The 22,607-nt window shown below is 37.5% G+C and overlaps 3 protein-coding genes across 3 annotated transcripts; 2 read left to right on the forward strand and 1 right to left on the reverse strand.

The window, feature by feature from the left end:
- Positions 1 to 1,159: 1,159 nt before the first annotated feature.
- LOC6043139 (carboxypeptidase B) lies at positions 1,160 to 5,516 on the forward strand. The gene is made up of 3 exons (XM_001856127.2): positions 1,160 to 1,267; positions 1,332 to 2,061; positions 4,937 to 5,516. The coding sequence occupies exons 1-3, from the start codon at positions 1,188 to 1,190 to the stop codon at positions 5,408 to 5,410; spliced, it is 1,284 nt and encodes a 427-aa protein (XP_001856173.2). The 5' UTR covers positions 1,160 to 1,187; the 3' UTR covers positions 5,411 to 5,516.
- A 51-nt stretch (positions 5,517 to 5,567) lies between these two features.
- LOC6043140 (carboxypeptidase B) lies at positions 5,568 to 12,068 on the forward strand. The gene is made up of 4 exons (XM_001856134.2): positions 5,568 to 5,745; positions 5,805 to 6,014; positions 6,077 to 6,346; positions 11,329 to 12,068. The coding sequence occupies exons 1-4, from the start codon at positions 5,669 to 5,671 to the stop codon at positions 12,047 to 12,049; spliced, it is 1,278 nt and encodes a 425-aa protein (XP_001856180.2). The 5' UTR covers positions 5,568 to 5,668; the 3' UTR covers positions 12,050 to 12,068.
- Positions 12,069 to 12,471: 403 nt separating this feature from the next.
- LOC6043141 (carboxypeptidase B) lies at positions 12,472 to 19,516 on the reverse strand. The gene is made up of 4 exons (XM_038261205.1): positions 19,473 to 19,516; positions 13,578 to 13,787; positions 13,248 to 13,523; positions 12,472 to 13,189 (listed from the first exon to the last, which is right to left on the reverse strand). Exons 1-4 carry the CDS (start codon positions 19,514 to 19,516, stop codon positions 12,472 to 12,474), a joined length of 1,248 nt encoding a protein of 415 aa, XP_038117133.1.
- Positions 19,517 to 22,607: the final 3,091 nt, after the last annotated feature.

Raw genomic sequence — 22,607 nt, forward strand, 5'->3', positions numbered from 1 at the left:
TTTAATTTTTTTTTCAAATCTTTTTGTAGGGCATTAAAATATAAATTTTCATCTATTAACAAAATAAATATAAACAAATTTGGATTTACCATTGCCGATACATAGCTATTTTAAGTTAGCAGTTTAAAAAAAAAACCAAATTGGCTTAAAATTTTGGTGGAGACTCGTTAAACCGGTTCTGTGTTTTTTTTTGCGTTTTTCATAAAAAAATAGTCAGCTTTTGATTTTTGTATTTTTTAAATAAGCAAAACTTCAAAATCGGGCTTCGTTATGCACACGGGATATGTCTTGAGAGTCTTCACCCCAAATTTCAGCCAATTTGGTCCATCCCATCTCGAGATGTCGTGGTCGTAAATCAACTCGGTGTTTAGAGAAAATCGTTCACAAAGTTTGACAGGTCGCTTTGCGCTTCGTCTTTTACTCAGCTAGATCGTCTTTTACTCAGTTCAGTCACGAAATATTTCATGATACTTTCAGGAGTGATTGAAAATCATCTTTTTAGTGAATTGAGTGAATTTTCTGAATTATGAAATTTTGGGTTTTCTACAAGTATGTAAACCCCTTAATTGAAACAGTAAATCTCCGACAAGCGTCATGTATTGACTTCTGACCACCAAGTTGTGGTGACCGAGGCAGTTAAGTCATTGAGTTAGGCTGTTAAAGGTTCGATTCCCATTGACAACACTTTTTGTTTTTTGCTTTGACGGATGAACTTTTCTCGGGAAATTGCTGCCCAGTTTTACGAGTATTTTTTGCTGAAAGAACCTGAAACTTAGTCGAAGACCTCGATCTTTTTCCGTTTTTTGTCGTATGACCAGAAAGTAATATATTTTTTACGATGCAGAATACAAAGAACTATTCTAGTGATTATTTATGGAGTAATAAAGATATTCAATTATTTTACTTATATGTTACCCCTTAAGAATATGCATGAAACACAAATTTAATTGTCTTTCGATCTGTGACACCTCCCAATCCGATCATATCGAAACCGAAACACCTCACTTTTTTATCATCAAAGGCAAATTTAACCATTCCCCTTTATCGCCACACCACTCAATAAACGGTCCAATAAACCGGTTGAAGTGTCCCGGCCCGACACGTTGTTCGACAATTAAATTAGTGAGAATCTTCGCTCGCTCAGCGCTCTGACGATCAGTTGAGCGAAGTCCTTCGTTTGGTTCAGAATGAGACGCGTTTTCGGAGCAGCTGTTTTTGTGATCTCGGCTGTCGGACTAGTTTGCGGTGGGGAAGTTTCGTACAGGAAGTATGTGAAGTTTGATGTTTATGTTAGGGGTGAGTCACTTGAATGACTTTTGTTTTGTTTTTAGTTACAAACTCTACGATGTTGCACCAACTTCCATGGATCAGCTGAGTATGTTTCAAGAAGTGCAAGATGATTTTGAGCTGGACTTTTGGAGTGCACCAAATCTACGTAAGAGTACGCCGGTCATGGTCAGTCCAACAGCTGACGACTCGTTCAGGAAGTTCTTGCAGCAGTACAACATAACACATCAGCTGTCGAACGAGAATGTTCAGCAAATAATCGACCGTGAACAGCACGGACAGCGTGAACATTTGCGTAGCAAACGAGCAACTGCGGACAAGTGGTCCTTTTCGTTCGACCACTTTTGGACGCTGGAAGAAGTATACGCCTATCTGGACAATTTGGAGCGAACCTATCCAGACATGGTGCGTACGAAGAGCTACGGCCAAAGCACCGAGGGTCGTCCGCTGCGGGTGATAACGATTTCCAAGAACTCTGTTGTGAACTCGCTTCGACCGGTCGTGCTGATCGACGGAGGTATTCATGCCCGCGAGTGGGGCAGTCCGATGGCCGTGCTGTATCTGATTCATCAGCTGGTGGAGAATTCCACCGAAAGTGAGCAATTGTTGGAGAAGACGGACTGGGTGATCATGCCGGTGGCGAACCCGGACGGGTACGTGTACTCGCACGAGCGGGATCGGATGTGGCGGAAGAACCGGGCACGAGTCAACACGCTGTGCCAGGGAGTGGATCTGAACAGGAACTTTCCGTTTCAGTGGAAGTATACGAGTGGGGTGAGTTCACAGCCAAAAATGTGTAAATTTGGAGGATGTAAAATTTGAAGGTTCAAAATTACCTCTTTTATGATGTAATATTACTTGGATTTAGACGGAAAAAGTGACATAACAACAAAAAAAGTGGTAAATTTACACAATATAAAATTAAAATTAAAATTAAAATTAAAATTAAAATTAAAATTAAAATTAAAATTAAAATTAAAATTAAAATTCCAATTCCAATTCCAATTCCAATTCCAATTCCAATTCCAACTCCAACTCCAATTCCAATTCCAATTCCAATTCCAATTCCAACTCCAACTCCAATTCCAATCCCAATTCCAATTCCAATTCCAATTCCAATTCCAATTCCAATTCCAATTCCAATTCCAATTCCAATTCCAATTCCAATTCCAATTCCAATTCCAATTCCAATTCCAATTCCAATTCCAATTCCAATTCCAATTCCAATTCCAATTCCAATTCCAATTCCAATTCCAATTCCAATTCCAATTCCAATTCCAATTCCAATTCCAATTCCAATTCCAATTCCAATTCCAATTCCAATTCCAATTCCAATTCCAATTCCAATTCCAATTCCAATTCCAATTCCAATTCCAATTCCAATTCCAATTCCAATTGGGAAATTCTCCACCAACTCACACAGCAGTTGCCCCGACCCCTCTTCGATTTGCGTGAAACTTTGTCTTAAGGGGTAACTTTTGTCCCTGATCACGAATCCGAGGTCCATTTTTTGATATCTCGTGACGGAGGGGCTTTTATGTAAAATTGGGTGCCTGATTTGATGGCGTACTCAGGATTCCGAAAAAAACGTATTTTACATCGAAAAAAAACACTAAAATTTTTTTAAAAACTCTGCCATTTTCCGTTACTCGACTGTAATTTTTTTGGAACATGTCATTTTAAGGGAAATTTAATGTTCTTTTCGAATCTACCTTGACCCAGATGGGTCATTTTTTCATTTAGAACAAAATTTTTTATTTTAAAATGTCGTGTTTTTTCTAACTTTGCAGGGTTATTTTTTCGAGTGTAATAATGTTCTACAAAGTTGTAGAGCAGACAATTACAAAATTTTTGATACATATACATAAGGGGTTTGTTTATACACATCACGAGTCATCGCAATTTTACGAAAAAAAGTTTTGAAAAAGTTGGTCGTCGTCGATCATGGCCGTTCATCGTCACCCGCGACTGACACGGACAACGAAACAAAGAGAAACGCAAAAAGTAACTTTTCCAAAAAAAAAAAAATCGTAAAATCGTGATAACTCGTGATGTTTCTAAGCTAACCCCTTATTTTTATAAATCAAAATTTTTGTGGTTGTCTGCTCTACAATTTTGCAGAACATTGTTACACTCTAAAAAATAACCCTGCAAAGTTAGAAAAAACACGAAATTTTAAAATGAAAAACTTAGTTCTAACTGAAAAAATTACCCTTGTAGATTCAAAAGAACATTAAATTTCCCTTAAAATGACATGTCCCAAAAAAACTTACAGTCGAGTAACGGAAAATGGGAGAGTTTTTAAAACTTTTTTATTGTTTTTTCGATGAAAAATACGTTTTTTCGGAATTCTGAGTACGCCATCAAATCGGGCGTACAATTTTACATAAAAGTCCCTTTGACACCAAATTTCTATCTCATCACCGTTTCAGGCTGCAAATTATTGAAAAACACCTCTTTTTTTCGCATAATCAAAAATTAAAGGGGTCGTACCGCCCCTCCGTCTCGAGATATCAAAAAAACGGATCTTGGATTCGTGATCAGGGACAACTGCTGTGTGAGATGGCGGAAAATTACCCAATTCCAATTACTAGAAACTTTTCTTGTCAATAGTATCAGTTGCAGTACGTTCGAGAACACCCGAAAATGCATTACAAGATTTAAATCGGCCAGCTACTGCGTAACGTTTACCGCAGAGAGGATTCTGTGAACGGATCACATTTCACAGAATCTACAGGGGAGGAAAGATGCGTGGACATACCGTACCTAACGCTCCAAAGTTTGAAGTTTAACCGGAGTTTTTTAGGCAACACAGTTGAAAATATCTTCATTAAGTTGCTGGATATTTTAAGAAATTAAAATTTTAAGACAAAAACAGATAAATAATTATCTCGAAATCAGTTTAAAAGGCAGTACAAACCGACCCAAAAAAATATTTTTTAATCTAATCTAATCTAATCAGACCCTAGCGCAGCCAATCTTTCGAAGGGATCCTGGAGAGTGCCTTAGGTTAGATGACGCCTAGCACTCTTCTTGTCATTTATTAACATTTGTAGTGCGCCATTGCATTAGATTGCATTGAAACATCACAAGCGTTAAAGCGGCCAGGCCTACTGCGTAAAGCCGTATCGCAGAGATGACTCGTTGGTTGAGTTTGAGCACTGAGTGTTCGAACAACAACACAATTCTGAATCGACAGGGGAGGAAGAAGCGTGGGGACACACCACCATACGCTCCGAGATTTTGGTTGTATTCGTTGGGAGCACCATGCTAAGAAGGTTTGGTACTCCTGGACCCTCTGGGACGGGACATTGTATTTCCACGAATGCCCTGGACACTATTTGCCGTGGTTATAGCGCCACAACAGTATTCCTAATTCCAGTCAACTCTCACCAAGTCGTTATGGCCTAGTGGTTAGCATTTTTGCTTATCAATCCAAAGGACGGAGGATCGAACCCCGCCTCGAGCGACTTTGATTTTTCGTTCAACTTTCTCGTTGGGAGCAGATGGGAATCGAACCCAGAACCATTCGCTTACAAAGCGAACACCGTAACCAGTCAGCCACGGCCGCTCCCAAACCGACCCAAATAAATATTTTTCCTAAAAACTCAAGTATTCGGTAGATTCTATTGAACTCATTTCCTTCCAGGAGTGCACCAACGGGTACGCCGGCTCCACGCCCGGTTCCGAGCCGGAAACGCGCGCCCTCATGCTGCTGATGGCTACGTACGCCCGCGCCACGAAACTGTACCTTGCCGTCCACACGTGCGGCGATTACATCCTGTACCCGTACGGGTACGATTACGTGCAAGCCCCGAACGCGGCCGAGCTGCAATCGCTGGGGGATCTTGCGGCGGACGCCGTCAAGACGGCGGGTGGACCGGATTACAGCGTCGGAGGCGCTTCGTTCCTGCTGTATCCGGCCAACGGGAGTGATGATTTTATCTACGGAAGTTTTGGCATCAAGTACGCGTACACGTTGGAGTTGTCCTGCGGAACGGACGGAGATGGGTTCGTGCTTTCCGTGCCCGAAATGCAGAACGTTACCAGGGATGCGTTTGAAATGTTCAAAGTTTTTGGGAAGTTTGCCGGAGAACAACCGGTGAAGCCGCGCCGGCCGTAATCTTTGTGGACAAACATTGTGCGAAAAAGTATTGATTAGTCTGGTCTTCATGGTTCTTATCTGACAGCGATTGGTCAATAAAAGTAATCACTCAAATAACAATCTCCGAGTTTGGCTTTTAATACGGTCTTATCTGGGGTTCAGGCTAGAACGTTGGTGTACGAGAGGGGGGACACTGATAGCATTGATCGTTGCGTACAACTCGTCACTAAACGGTGCTATTTTTCAGTCTCAGGAAGACGTTCGGAGAACGCGATCATGAAGTTGTGTCTACCGTTGCTAGTTGGGTGCTTGTTTGCACTTCTAGCTGGAACCAGTGGAGTCGAGTTCACTCAGTAGGAAATCTGATAAGATCACCTCATCAAAGATCTAAAGTTAATTATTTCCCATACAGATTCCAGCTCTACGTAGTTCACGTGGATAATCGCGACCAGTTGAACCAGATTCAAGAACTCGTCCAGAATGGCGACTACGACTTTTGGGATGTTCCCCGCGTAAACCGGAAGGCTCGAGTGATGGTCAACCATATTGATGAGATGATGTTTGAAAAGTTCCTCGAAGAGCATGACATCGACTTTGATCCGATTGTCGAAAATGTGCAGCAGTGCGTTTAACGTTAATCATCACTCAAGTTACACCAAAATAACAAACATCTCCCCTTCGCAGAATCCTCAACAAGGAGCGGAAAAAGAACGAAGAGCATCACCGGCGGGCGAAGCGTGATGCCAAAGCTACGGTTGACTTTGACCACTACTGGACGCTGGATGAAATTTACGCGTACGTCGAAGAGCTGGCAGCGACCAGTGAGATGGTAACGGCGTTCGACATCGGGACGACCCACGAGGGCAGGCCGATCAAGGCGATGACCATTTCCCGGAACGGGGAAGTCGGCATGGATCGGCCGGTGGTGTTTATGGACGCGGGAATTCACGCTCGGTGAGTAAATAATTTGAATGCAAGTGGGGGTGATTGAATGCGGTGAGTAAGTGGCCAATTGGGTGACAGGAAATATAATTATCTGTCAATTTCACTTCTTTCTTCAATTCATTTTTTTTTTAAATATTAGTCAAATCGCTATTTCCTTTAAAAAAAACTTACTCATTCATTTATGTGGCATTCCCCACCCCTAAAGCCTCATCTACAATCAAGCTTACGCAAACTCTTGCGAAAATAATCATCAAGTTGATCCAAATGTAACAAAGTTAACAGGGTTAAAAGTGACAGACGCAACATTCTGCGATTTGCCATTGTAGATCAGGCTTAACAAGAAAGGGGTGACATAAAAGATTTAGAATTATTATCATCTGAGTTATTGGAAAGGAAGACAAAAATCAAAATACGAGCGCAACCTGTCAAAGCCTGTTGCGCCACAGGCTCATGTAAACGCTTACGACAAACCACTCAATTTTTGTACGGCGCAATAGATTTTTCGCGCAACAGAAGAGATGCGCACTTCGGTTTGGTGGTGCGCGAATAATATTAGTTTTTGGGTAAATCTCTACGTTTTTACAAATCAACTTTTCTTTTTTTAATTATTTGAATGAAACTTTATTCATGCTTTCCTTATGTCAAAAGTAGCTATGTTGAATCATTAGTTTTTCCATAGAAGACTCCATAAAATTTTGCGGACGAGTAATATAAAACGAGCATGTAAATTAAGGTGACAACGAAATTTTGTTTTTTAAATACTCCGAGATACTCTAAAGTTTAAAAATTAAGCAACTATGCCAATTTCGGCAACTTTGTCGAATCAGTTAAGGAGCAGTTCTCTACGAAATCGGTCTTTTTTCTTAATTTTAATTTTTGTATTCTTAATTCGGCGACTTTTTTGGTGCCTTCAGTATGCCCAAAGAAGCCATTTTGCATAATTAGTTTTCCATAAAATTATCCTTACAAATTTAGCAGCTGTCTATACAAAAATGATGTATGAAAATTCAAAAATCTGTATCTTTTAAAGGAATTTTTTGATCGTTTTGGTGTCTTCTGCAAAGTTGTTGGTATGAATATGGACTACACTAAAAAAATGATACACGCTTAAAAAATTTTGGTGATTTTTTATTTAACTTTTTGTCACTTAAACTTGATTTGCAAAAACATCAAATGCCAACTTTTCAGAAATTTCCAGGTTGTGCAATAAATCTTTGACCGAGTTATGACATTTTTAAACAATACTGATTTTTTCAAAAAATCGGAATATTGGTCGCAAAAATTGTTCAACTTCATTTTTCGATGTAAAATCAAATTTGCAATAAAAAAGTACTTTAGTTACATTTTTGATAAAGTGCACCGTTTTCAAGTTAAATCCATTTTTAGGTGACGTTTTTGAAAATAGTCGCAGTTTTTCATTTTTTGAAATTCGTGCGCATGTTTGCCCACTTTTGAAAAAAAATATTTTTGAAAAGCTGAGAAAATTCTCTATAATTTTCATTTTTGAACTTTGTTGATACGACCCTTAGTTGCTAAGATATTGCCATGCAAGTGTTTAAAAACAGGAAAATAATCTAAGTTGATACCCAGACATCTAGGTTTTCTATAAAACCCATGTCTTTGAATACCTAGACAAAAAGTAAGTTTGATCCACGAGAACAAAAATTACGAAACTCCATACATTTTTGGCAGATTGCTCAAACGAAACCATAACAATGTTTTTGCCTAGGTATTTAAGAACGTGGGTTTTATAGAAAACCTACATGTATGGATATCACAAGATCGGAAATTTTATGCCCTTTAGGTTAATTTGTGGATTGTGGACCGGTTCGGATGCCGGTGGATTTTTCGACGACGTAATTCCGGGTTGGTACAAAAGTTCAACGAAAATTCTATTCTAGCGATACAAATACCCCCAAAACGGTGTTATCCCACTCCAAAATGTTTATTTAGCAATTCTTTGGTATTATATTTACATTTAGTTGAATTAAAAGTTTGCACAATTAAGTTTAGATAAGTTTTATATAGAATTTCCAGAGTTATATAAACTTTTATACTAAGTAGTTAGTAAACTTTATATTCAATCCAAATTATTTTTTTAATCAGTCAAGGATGCCTATTTGGAGTTGGGAGACTGGATTTATGGTGATTTGTCAACAAATAACATTATTTATGTTAATTTTTCGAAAGGTGTATAAACTTTTTTTGCACCTTTTATTATTTTCGTAATAGTATTTGTTATATAACTTTTTATAGAAATCATCTTTTCATGAGCATTTTGTAGCAAAATGTTCGGCATGAGTTTCTGAAAAAGTAGTTAGTACTAGGTTTTTGCCAAACTTTAAATTGTTTACATGTTTTATCACAATATTTGCATAGTGCCCAAGGGGTGTAAATACTTTTTTTACATACTGTATAATTTTTTGAATCAATAATGATTTTTTGAAAATTTCAATTCCAATTTTTCAATTTTTTGTTGTTCTAACTATTGGTTGCTGAGGTACAGCCTTTTACAATTAAAATTTTGTGAAAATGAGTTTTTCATTTAATCAGCCTGCATTTTTCAACTATATTGCAACTATATTGAAATTATTGGATCGATTAAGAAAGACAGTTAACGTAATGAAACTTTTGTGAAATTTTCTTTTCTTTTTAATAAAAATAAGTTTGATATTTTGAATTTTCTCTTTGAAAGGGAAAGCACTAATTTTGGAAAATTTTAAATGTTGGGTTGGATTTTAAAATTTCTAAATTATTTTTATGGAAAAGAGTTTTTTTTAATGGAAATTAATGACCTGCTCATTTTTTTTTGAAAAAAAAAAACACTTTTTGCATGCAAAACATGTTTTAATACCTGTCCAACTTTTCATGATTTAAAATGAGTAGAGCATTTTTTTCTATTTTGGATCTACTTAGCAGAGCGCACTATAATTATATGTATTTTGAATAAGTTGAGTTTTTAATGCTCGTACATAATGATTTTTGCCTTCCTCACCTCAATGAGGAAGGGCTATAAAATCACTCGAAAATTGACTTCTTTATTCGACCTCGTAGTATACCTATCGACTCAGAATCAAATTCTGAACAAATGTCTGTGCGTGTGTCTGGATGTGAGTCCGTGCACCGAAAAATATGCACACGATTATCTCCGGACTGGCTGGACCGATTTGGACCGTTTTGGCCTCATTCGATTCGTCTTGGGGTCCCTCAAGACCCTAGTTAATATTATGAAGTTTAGAGAAGTACTTCAAAAGTTATGCTAAAAAAACGATTTGGCTAGAGTTTGAAATATTATAAAAAGGGTGGTTTTGTAAGAAAACCCGTCATGCTTTATATTGTTATAAAGGTATTTGAAAGACCTTTCCAACGCGTTCAAAAGATTGGAGATCTGACAACCCTATCAAAAGTTATGAGCAATTATGTGTTACTTATGCACTTTTTTGAGGCCGGATCTCAAATATTTTGATGAAAAAGTTGTCCGGATCTATCATGCGACCCATCGTTGGATAGGTAATCAAAAAACCTACCCAACAAGCCCAAAATATTTATGATCTGACAACCCTATCAAAAGTTATAAGTACTTTAGTGTTTTTAATAAACTTTTTTTGAGGCCGGATCTCAGATATTTTGATAAAAATATGCGAGGAAGGCACCAACCACCTAAAGGTGGATTTTTTTTAAATAAAAATACCTTATATCACTATATAAACCCGAAAAACATGTTTTGTTCCTATTTTGGGTCTATTGCCCTTCTATTGCACACACACACACACACACACACACACACACACACACACACACACACACACACACACACACACACACACACACACACACACACACACACACACACACACACACACACACACACACACACACACACACACACACACACACACACACACACACACACACACACACACACACACATTGCCCTTCAATGTACCTATTTTCGACCTACCTTCTGATTAGTTGAAATTCTGAAGCACGTGGCGAACTTTTTGACGTTCAGTTCAGCCCCAAAAAGTACGGTCGCCAAACAAGCAAAATCATTGTGTTGTTTCAAGCCAGCCACAAATCAACATTAGAATGATTGATTCAACCAGTAACAGTTAAATAACATACATAAGTTGCATGAGCATTAGGATGTAACAAAAATGACTTTTTGGCGGGCATTCAGGGGTTTGTTCCGGTGGGCATACTGAGCCTAAATCCCAAATATGAGCTTGATTGGGCGTAACAGGAGCTGGCGCTCCGCCCTTCAATTTTAAATGGGATTTAACCCGTAAAAAAAGATTTTTTCAAAAATGTCACTTTTTGAGGCGTTTTGGCCACCAATGCGTTTACCAAAAACATCACTGGCGTGTAGGCCAGATCCTTGCGCATCTTTTGGTATATATAACATTGAAGTTTGGAGCATCCTGGAGCTCGGTACAGACCTTCAAAGTTTGGCATTTTTTCGAAAAATCGGTCCCAGCAAAATCAAATGGCGTCTCGGGCGTCGCGAGGTGCGACGCATATCTTTTTTGCCGGGGCCGATTTTTCTAAAAAATGCCAAACTTTGAAGGACTGTACCGAGCTCCAGGATGCTCCAAACTTCAATGTTATATATACGTATTGGTGGCCAAAATGCCTCAAAAAGTTACATTTTTGAAAAAATCTTTTTTTACGGGTTAAATCCCATTTAAAATTGAAGGGCGGAGCGCCAGCTCCTGTTACGCCCAATCAAGCTCATATTTGGGATTTAGGCTCAGTATGCCCACCGGAACAAACCCCTGAATGCCCGCCAAAAAGTCCTTTTTGTTACATCCTAATGAGCATCGTTTATACAGCAATTCCTCACGAAAACAGCATGATTAGAAAAAAAGTTCTCCGATCGGGCTCAAAATTTGTCTGGGGGTTCCTTGGCCAAAATAATTTGACCTAAGCCGTGAAAAAACCATTCGTTAAAAATTCCCTCAAGAATTAACTCTCTTTTTTCTACAACACAGCGAATGGGCCGGCATCATGTCGGTGCTGTACATGATCCACGAGTTCGTCGAGCACTCGGAGCAGTACCCGGACCAGCTGGACAACACCGACTACGTCATAATCCCGGTGCTCAACCCGGACGGGTACGTCTACACCCACGAGAAGAACCGGCTGTGGCGCAAGAACCGCGTCCAGAACAACCTGCTGTGCGCCGGCGTCGACTTGAACCGCAACTTCCCGGCCATGTGGCGCTTCACCAGCAACGCTTGTACCAACTCTTACGCGGGGCCGGAGCACAGCTCGGAAAAGGAAACAGTGGCCATGATGGGTCTGATGGATCGGTACAAGTCGGCGATGGCGATGTACGTGGCGGTGCACACCCACGGCGATATGATACTGTGGCCTTGGGGCTACGAATACGACAAGTACTGCGACAACTGGGAGGAGCACGACCAGCTCGGCAAGCTGGCCCAGCAAGCGATCGTGGCTGTTGGTGGACCGGAGTGGGAGGTTGGCAACTCGGTTGAAGTGCTGAACTACCGGGCGTCGGGAGCGACCGATGATTACGCGTACGCTACGGGGGCACGGTTGGCCTTTACGATTGAACTGACCGGGGGAGGGTACGAGGGATTCGATCTGCCGGCCGATCAGATTGGTAAAGTTTCGCGCGAAACGATGGAGGTGTACAAGGTGTTCGGGAAGCATGCGGGATCGTTGACGGTGCCGGTTGTGAAGAATTGAATGGTGTATGTGAAAAAATGTTTAACACTGGATTAGTTCCTAAATAAAAAGTCTTTTATTTTATGAAAGAAACCTCCATTTAGTAAAAACCTCACTTTCTTTATCTGTCAATTCATACAGAATCAGATTTGGCTGAACTATGATAGAATGCAACCTTTTGCAAGTTAAAAATAATTAAATTTCATGAAAGCTAATTAATTAATTTTTGTGTGTACACGATTTGTAACTATTCAATTTTACTTGTCCTAATTTAAATTTCCGGTTTGTACACCTCCTTAACCTGATAAAAAGTCTGACTAACAGGATATCGTTGCCAAATAAAATTACAATTACAATTAAATGAACTAAAAATAAAGAAAATTCAATAAAACTCATTTTATTTCAAACAATGTTAGTTAGTTAGTACATTAAAAAAGAATTCATTATTGATCCTTATTCGGCAAAGCCAGTCCTCCAGCATATTTAAAGAAGACTTTGTACAGCTCCATAGTTTCCCGGTTGCACTTGCTGATCTCTTCGGCAGCGATCTCGAACCCGGTCGTTCCAGCGCCCTTTAGCTCAATTGTATAAGCCAACCGAGCTCCCACGGTGTACGCGTAATCGTCGGTCGCTCCCGAAGCCTCATAGTTCAGCACCTCAACCGAATTGCCAACGGTCCACTCGGGTCCACCCACGGCCACAATGGCAGCAGCAGCTTGCTTTCCCAACTCGTCATGTTCCTCCCAGTTGTCCACGTAGGTCGCTTCGTATCCCCAGGGCCACAGGACCATTTCTCCGCTGGTGTGCACCGCCACGTACATCACCATCGCGGCCTTGTACTGATCCATCAGGCTCATCATGGCACGCGTTTCCGGTTCCGATGTGGCGAAGGGGCCGGCGTAGGAGCTCGTGCAGGCATTGCTCGTGAAGCGCCACATGGCCGGGAAGTTACGGTTCAGGTCAACGCCGGCGCACAGCATGTTGTACTGGGCACGGTTCTTGCGCCAAAGACGGTTCTCCTGGTGGGCAAACACGTAACCGTCCGGGTTGAGCACCGGGATGATCACGAAGTCGGTGTTGTCCAGCTGCTCGGCGTACAGTTCCGGATGTTCGGTGAACTCGTGCAGCAGATGCATGATGGTCATAATGGTGGCCCATTCACTGTTGAAAAAAATGATTTAAGAATTGTTCAATCATATTCTGTTTATCAAAACCTTACCGAGCATGGATACCGGCATCCATGAACACCACCGGACGCTCCATATTGATGTATCCGTTCTTAGACAGTGTCAGCGCCTTCAGTGGTCTTCCCTCGTGGGTAGTTCCAATATCGAACGCCGTTACCATGTCACTCTTGGCTGCTACTTCTTCTACAAAGTCGTACACCTCTTCCAACGACCAGTAATGATCAAAATCGATGGTCGACTTAGGTCCAGCATTACGGCGTACCTTTTTGAGATGTTCCTCATTCTTGCTCTTCTCGTTGTTCAACAATCTAACAAAGAATGCATTTTAAATTTAAATTCTCTGCAACTGAAAATCTACTCACTGTTGCACATTTTCAGCCGCGATATCAAAATCGAACTCGTGTTGCTCCAGAAATCCTTCAAACTTGCCCTCGTCCCGCCGGTTAACCATCACGCGAGCTTTCCGGTTCAGTCTGGGAACGTCCCAAAAGTCGTAAGCATCGTTACGCGTCAGCTCGTGGATCTTCTCCAGCTGCTCGCGAGTTTCCACGCTGACTAGGTAGAGCTGGAATCTAAATTATCATTGTCAAAAATGAACTTTATCAAAATAAAAGCTTGAAAAAATACCCATTGAAATCAGCTCCATTGGTTGCAGCTAAACCTGCAAAGAAACATCCTAAAATCGGTAGCCACAACTTCATCTTCACCCGTGTATAGTATCCCCTAAACTGAACAACTTTCGTTCGGGAGGCTGGGCAAAGAGACCTTTTAGCTCGATTGACTATCTGGTGACACGACAGGTTTCAACTAGATAAGGTTGTATAATAATGTTATTTTGGTTACCGTTTTCCGTTATCATTTTACAAGCCAATTGTCATCTCTCGCTAGGATTAGATACAGACACCCCCACGGGCAAGTCCATCGATGAAATGCAAGAGGTACACTCTCAATAAGATACTTCCAAAACAAAGCACGTCCTGAAACTCTAAATCATCATATTTAACTAAAATCATTAAAATAAGTGCAAGAAAGGGTTTTTTTGCTTTCCTCAATTTCAATAGAAAAAAAATCAGTATTTTAATAAAGTTCATGCAAAACTTCACTAAAAGCATTTTTTTCATTTATTGATAATTCAAGAAAAAAATAATGCATTGCAAAATGGTGAACAAATCTGGAGCAACATTTGAAAAGGGCGCATAAGCATTTTGACAGCTAGAACTGTTTCGCAAATTCCGAGCCAACAGGTAAATTTTTCACAAAACTCGATGTGTTAAACAAGAGCTGGCCTTCCCAGCTACCTTTTAACGTTGCAGGTTTTGTTAAATAGTTATCATTTGTCTCGGAATTTGCAAAACAGTTCTAGCTGTCAAAATGCTTATGCGCCCTTTTCAAATGTTGCTCCAGAAATATATATATTCTTTAACTAATCAATTTGATAAAAAACACATAATTTTTATTTAAAATATTAAAAATGCAATTTTTTCATCGTTGTTTAATATCGTTGAGTAATTGAAATAATTTTCACAAAAAAAAAATAGCTTTTTTGGCGAATTTTGTGGAATAAAGCATTTTTTTGAATATTCTAATGAACAATATTTTCAAAAAAATAGTTGTAGATCTTATATGAAAAAACTTTTTTATTTGTAAGCTGCTCGTTAGAAATCTTGTAAAATGCTTGAATTAAAAAGTCTAAGCCGTTCGACCAATTCTCATCACTTTTGCAGTTTTTTGCTATTTAATCAGCATTTTCAGGCACACCTACAATGGAGAGTTGCTTGCTCACTTTTATTTGAGCTATTTATTACTTAGGAACAATCGAAAACACTTTATTAAAGCTGTAATTCATGATCAAAGTGCTGATAGGCCGATAATAGAAATAGGCTGAGAAAGGGTATAGTTCCCCTATATAAAAAATTTGGATGGTTTTGTTCGAACGCGAATCAGTTCAATACGGAGCGTCGGATCGAGGTGCTCTTTGTTGCGTTGGGTTCGTATAAGTCCAAGGAAGGTTCTTACGCCAAAAAGTGACAACTTCGGCCACTCTGGAACCGATTCCGGAAAATCTACAGATTGTATGGGAAAATATGCGTAAAATCAAAATTTGATCACAGGAGGCTGAATTAGCAAACAAGCAAGAAACGTCAGGGAACCAAAAAAGGGCCGGACGAAGTTTGCCGAGAAGAGCTTGTTTATCATAAACCATTTTTACATGCAAGGTGATTAAAAAAATCAGTTTTTTATTTCATTTCAAAATGCTTCATAAAGGAAAGCAGCCCTGCAAAACATAATTTTGAAAAGCTGAGACAATTTTCAATATTTTTTTACCATGCTGGTTGGACTGCAATTAGTGCTCATCTTTCAACTCACGATTTTGCGGAAACTATTGGTTTGATTTTCAATGTTGAGAAATAAAACTTTTTTGAAATTTTCTGCTGTTTTCTGTATATTTTTTAAAATTATAGAATCATGAATAACTGTTTGCTAGGGCTTAATACGCTAATTTGGACATTACCATATCATAAATTATATTTTTGAGTTTCTAAATAAATTTCATAGGATAGAGCAGAAAATGTCACGAATGATTATTTTTCATATTGAAATTCACATTTCTGGTCAACAAATCTAAAAACAAAAAAATGTTGGAAATTTTCGTAAAATTTGCGAATGCATTCAAAAATGTTTTTGAAATTGTAAAAAACTGAAATTTTTTCGAAACATTTCACTTTTTGCGATTGCAAATTTTAATTTTGTAACTAATTTTTTTTTTGAAATTCATACTCAGGTGAATTTGCTTACTGATCACATTTATCATATTCAGCCAAAAATCAGAAAATAATCGCAAATACTGCAAGCTGAGAAAAACGCAAGGCAATTTTGTCCTACACATAAGGCTACGTGTTAAGATTTCGAGAAAAAACTTGATTTCCTTCTGATTTCTAGAACAAAGTACTGTTTTTGGGCTTTTCTGAAAGAGCACACGATTTTGAACTCAACTGCATCATTAACTCAAAAAGTATTAAATTTTTTTTCAGCATTTTGTCCCATTTTTGGCTAGGTTTTAAAAATAAGTACAATTTTTTTTCTTTAGCTCTAAACTATGAATAAAACTAGAGTAATTCTCTACGACATCGGGCACGACATTTTTTGGGGGCCTTCCTTATGATCAAAGAAGCCATTTTATGTCATTGGTTCACCCACACAAGTCTCCATACAATTTTTTGCAGCTGTCCATTCGAAAATGGTACGTAAACATTCGAAAACCTGTATCTTTTAGAGGTGGGCAAAACCGTTTTTTAAGGAGCCGCTCATTTTCGTTCTCTTGTTAAAAAGAGCGGATCTTTTAAACGGCTCTTTCACTCTTTTTCAAAGTTTTGATAAATAGGCCATTTTCAAGAATGGTGTGATTTATTTTAGTTTTTTATTAGACTTGTATGAGAAAATGCGCTTGAAAACCACTAGTCTTGGCTGTTTCTGTGCCATGATTACTATTCAAATCTAAACGTTCGAATAATTGAATGTCACCCAAACTTAAATCTAGAATTTTAGAGAAAATTGCTCTTAATTTTACAAAATTGCGTTTATTTCTGTCAAAATTGAACAAATGCTGATTTGGAGAAAATATTTTGAGAAAATAGCCCCTCTTTAACCCGTCGTTTTTTCTATCCTAAAGCACTTGAAAAAATACACCGTGATTTGTTGGAAATTCTATGAATTATATTATAAACATAAAAATAGACACAAGTTTTCAAAATCAATCCATCTTGAAGCGGTTCTTTCAAAAGAACGGAGTTTCAAAAAGAACCGCGGCTCTTTAACTTTTGAATTAATTTTCCGATCGATTTGCTCTCTTCAGCATGAGGACTTTTCAAAAATAAGAAGTACTCAGCAATTTAATTGTTGATTTTTATTATTTTGTTTGTTTTGTTTTGCTATTTCCGGATCTTTTAATATTTTTTAACTTTTAAAATCAAAGAGAAGTACGGGCATAATTGTTCATGCCAAGTTATACTATATCAAATTTTCAATCAAAAAATACTTCAGAGAAATGTGACTGTTTTATGTTTGATTTTGATAAAAAATGCAGCTATTTTTTATTTTTTTCAATAGTGCCTATGATTAACCAACTCTGAATATAATTTTTTTTCGAAAATTTCAGAAAATTTCCTAAAATTTCGTCTTAGAAACAATGAAGATTTGACCTCTGGTTGCTGGGATATAGCGGATAAAAGAATAACAAAACATTTGTGAAATTATCTGATGTTTTTGATTTTTTTTCTAAAAATTCTGAATCAGCATTTCTACATCTTCAATTTCTAAAAGGCAAATATTCAAAAATTCAAATGTGGAGGATTGTATTTAAATATTTTGTGAAAATATTTTTTTATTAAAAAAATATAAATATTGGAATAACAAGCCATAATTACAACATTTCCATGGAAAAAGCGTTCTAAAATGCATTCTACACTTTGCAATCATTTGTTTTCAAAACAAAAAGGTAAGATTTGATGAAAAAAAAAAAATTTTTGCGAATAAAATCTATTTGCGATAATAAACATCGAAATTTTCAAAAATTCAAAAGATTTTTAAATCAACTCAAACATGCTAAAATCGATTCTAAACGCAGGGGTATGCATTTTAAATTGATTTCAGCTGATTGCACTCTAATTTCCATAGCAGCAATTTTGAAGTTTTTTGAAAAAAAAATTTTTTTTTGCCCCCAGATTTTTCAGGCTAACTTTGAAGAGGGGGGAGACAAAAACTTTAAATAAAATTTGAATCAGTCTTATTGTTATTAGTTTTCATTTCTTCAACCTTCAACCTACCAATGTAACCCCGGCTATCAATATCACCCCGGTTTATGGTATCATTTTGATCTCAAACAAACACAAGAGTAAAATCACTAGAATTGTTTACACAGAACATGATTTTTATGAATAAATTTTGAATTGCTAAGCCGTTTTTTTAAATATATAAAAAATAATTGACCATCATTTGGCAAAAGATTGAGATAATTTAACATATTTTTGATTGTTTTAGATGCATCATATAAATGATGGACCTGATCGTGGTTCTCAATTTCATAAATTTTAAAAGATGATTACAGGAATTCACATTGTGTACATTCTCGTATGTTTGGCAGGTTAAGCACTCGCTCCTCACTCCATCCAATTTGCTGATTTTCACTATTTAAACAGCTAATTTTGCAAAACTTTTGATAGAAACTTGCTTGCTCACTTCGTATTGATCTATTTAGCACTCGATTTTAGTTGAAAACGCTTTTAATGAGCTGTAATTGAATGTCAAAGTGCTGATATGGCAACGTTAGAGGCACACTGGAATTAGATGCTGTTCCCCTAGTATTACTTTAAGGGGTTACATACAGGTAGAAAATCACAATATTTCATATTACAGAAAATTTATTAAGTCCACTAAAAAGATGATTTTCAATCACTCCTGAAACATTCATGAAGATATTCCATGATTAAACTGAGTTAGAGACGATTTTAAGCTCAACATATTGCCGTGCGCAAAGCGGACTGTCAACTTTTCTGAGTGTTTTTCTCGAAACACCAAGCTGATTTACGGGTGCCACGATATCTCGAGATGGGATGGACCAAATTGGCTGAAATTCGGGGTGAAGACTCCCAAGACATATCCAATGTGCATGATGAAGCCCGATTTTGAAATTTTGCTTAAAAAAAATACAAAAATCAAAAACTGACGATTTTCTATATGGAAAACACAAAAATATTTTTATCTTTTTTTAAAATAAGATTTTTGAAAATCGACCTTCGTCATGCACACAGGACTGGTTTAACGAGTCTTCACCGAAATTTTGAGCAGATTTGGTCAAGGCAGTGTTGAGATATCGTGGCACCCGTTTTTTGAAACTGCTAACTTTAAATAGCTATATCTCGGCAATGATACAACCAAATGTCTTCAAATTTGTTTTGATAATAGATGAAAATGTATATTTTAATACCCTTAAAACAGATTTTAAATAAAATTAAGTGTGTGCTCACATCAACCTCTGACTTTTTTGTCGATTTACATGTATGTAACCCCTATAAACAACCGATAAAATCTATCGTTTAGTTTACAAAAGTACCGGTAGAGAGCACCTTCAACCAGTCGTACGGCGCGGTGTGCGTATGGTAAAGCTTCCCTGGTGGATGATGAATGTACGCTAATGGCGATTTAATAGTCCAACGGCCTGAACCGTAGCCCGTTCACGCCAACGGCATAGCACCACGAACCTCCCCCTCCACCCCAATTTCCGGTCGTTACGGCGGGGTGCCATTTTTAACACTTGTTATGAGTGAGGTTTTTTTTTATTCATGTTTTCATGCGGTCAGTTGGTGGACGTTGTTAAGGGTTGTGAGGGGAGGCCGGTTTTTTTTTCATTCTGCACCATTACACCAATGCCTGTTATCACCGTTTCACGACCATGGCATGAACTGTTTAATAAAGGTCTTTCACGTGGTGGGGTTGGAAAAGCCGTTTTGTCGTTGCGTCGTTTTATTATCGCCAATTAGGGGTTTCTTGGAGGGGTTCATTCGTGGTGCGATGTTATTTTTAAGTAGGTATAATGAACCCTTCCGCTAAGCTCTCTTGTTGGCATGGCTTGGTACTTTAGGTAAATAGTCAGATTTGTAATTTAAATTGTTTTAGATTGCTTTTCAAATCAAGATTTCGAGTTTTCTTAATAATATAAATCACCTTAAAGTATATTGTAAAAATATGTAATTAAATTGTCGAATAATGTCATGAGAGTTGAAATTTTGTGAAACATAAACTTAAAATAAACTTTTGCGTAAATCTTATTCAAGTTTGTCACTTTGTCAACCGAGAAAACTTGTCACAAAAAAAGAACACCAATAACTCAATCTAGAACGCAATCTTTCCATCTGTCCAACAAATCGGTGGACACGACACGGCACTGTCAGGAAGTGCCCACAAGAACCTGTCACAAGAAACTATTTGCATCGAAGGGAAAACTTTCGATTGTCTCATAAATATTAATGACAGAATCTATCAAGGGGGGAAAAAGTTTTCGCTGTGGGTTAGCCTATCCCTGATAGATTATGTACTTGGAGTGATCTTCAATCACTTAGCCCTTCGGACAACTCTGAGAAAGAGAAGCAAAGTTTTCCTTCGCCGGCACACGCCATGCTCTGCGGTTGAATAATTGATTAAAATTTATCGTTAAATTCAATATTGAGCATTATCGACTCTATTACTTTCCCTGCCCATGCATAAAAGTACCTCTCTGACTCTTCATTTGCCTGTGTTCGACGAGAGCAAACAGATTCGTACTCATTGCCAGGCCGTCGTTGGTTTTTGCCACAAAAGGAGAAAGTTTCCTAAGCCTATATAATAAAGCTGAACAATGTTTGGACTGGAAAGGGGTGGGAGAAACTCGGGCTGGAATTGACAACTGTGCAGGAAACAAATGAAACAAAAAATAGAGAAAAGAAAAGAGCATCCAGCAGGGACAAAAGAGCATAGACAAAAGTCGAACCATTTTCCGGAGGCAACTTGGAAAAGCATCGATGGGAGGAAGGGAAAAACTTTTACTGGTGCTAGTGGCCAAGTCCCTGGCGGGAAATGGAAAAAAGATGTAGCTACTCGGCGCGCTGCATGATAGAAAACAATTACGGGGTGATAAAAATTTATTTCTATTTGCATCCCTATTTCGTACTTAAGTGATTTGTTTGCTCGGCCGAGGAGAGAGGCTTGAAGTGAAAAGTAATACATAGATTATAATATTTATTGAAAGTATAATTCAAACTTTTCATCGAAGAGACAGATGCACGAAACTTGAGATTTTTCAAATGTTGAGCAGTTAAGTAGTTCAGAAAAAAACACAATATTTTTTATTTGATATTAAAAGCATATTAAAAAATTTCAAGAAATTAAAGGCTCCACTTGCTTTTTCCCAAACAAAATCGAAAATAAATCGTACATTTCTTCAAACTCCAAAAAAATATGGTAACCTTTTCCAGACGCAATTTGGTGAACCGCTAGTTATTTCTAAAAAAAATAAACATTTATCTGAGAAAACTTTTAATATTGAGTGTTTTGCCCTTTTTAAATGTTAGTCTTGATTAAAAAATTGAAAATTTATTTTTTTAAAAGTTTTTTTTAATTGCGAAAAAATCTATAATTTAGATGTGGGTAATTCTCCGCCGACTCACACAACAGATGCCCCGACTCCTTTTCGATTTGCGTGAAACTTTGTCCTAAGGGGTAACTTTTGTCCCTGATTACGACGTCCGTTATTTGATATCTCGTGACGGAGGGGCGATACGACCCCTTTCATTTTTGAACATGCTAAAAAAAGATGTTTTTCAAGGTTGTTAATCGATAAAATTATCAGCATAACCAAATTATGTTGAATATTCAAACTTCCTCTTAGTAAATATTTTTTTGATAATATGTTTAGTTTCGAAGTATAAATACAAAAAAATAAATAAAAAATACCGATTTTTTTTTGATGGTACTCAAATTTTTATAATTCGCAATATGGGTATCAAAAGATTCGAAATTTTGCATGTATTTTAACTGTTTTAGAGTTTTTTATGGGTATCAAACGATTTGAAATTAAGCATGTTTGTTAACTGTATTAGAGGTTTTTAAATGAAATACTCAAATTTTCACAAAATACTTAAATTTTCACAAAATACCGTATTTTCTAGAAAAACTAAAATTTTCATAATTCGCAATATGGGTATCAAACGATTCGAAATTTTGCATGCATTTTCACTGTTTTAGAGTTTTTGAATGAAATCCTAAAATTTTCACAAAATACCGTATTTTTTTAAAGTACTCAAATTTTCATGATTTGTAATACAGCAGTTCCATTTCGTCATTTTTCGCAAAAACCTCTTTTTTCGAAAATTCATTTCTCCGCGCCATTTCATCCGATTTTAGAAAGGTGACGAGTTTGGCTATTTGGGAAAAATAGTAAGAAGTTTCAAAAATCTAGCTTACCATTTGAAAAAGTCGCATGATAACTTAAAATGGCGTTTTGACCGTGTCTGGACCAAAGAGCCTATGTCTGAAAATATTTTTATCGGATTCCTTGGAAAATTTCACTTAACATTTCAAAAAATTGGCGATGTCGAACCGTACGTTTTGGAGATATAATTTATTGAAAAACGGAAAATGACGAAATCGGCAAAAAATCAACTTTTTTCACTAAAACTGCGATAACTTAAAAATTTCAGCGATGACCTATAGATGTTAGCCGTTCATGGTCACCCGCGACAGACACGGACGACGAAACAAAGAGAAACTTTTTCAGTAACTTTTTCAAAACTTTTTTTCGTAAAATCGCGATAACTCGTGATGTTTATAAGCCCCTTATGTCTATATATCAAAATTTTTGT

The sequence above is a fragment of the Culex quinquefasciatus genome, chromosome 3 (genome assembly GCF_015732765.1).
Source record: "Culex quinquefasciatus strain JHB chromosome 3, VPISU_Cqui_1.0_pri_paternal, whole genome shotgun sequence".
Lineage (NCBI taxonomy): Eukaryota > Metazoa > Arthropoda > Insecta > Diptera > Culicidae > Culex > Culex quinquefasciatus.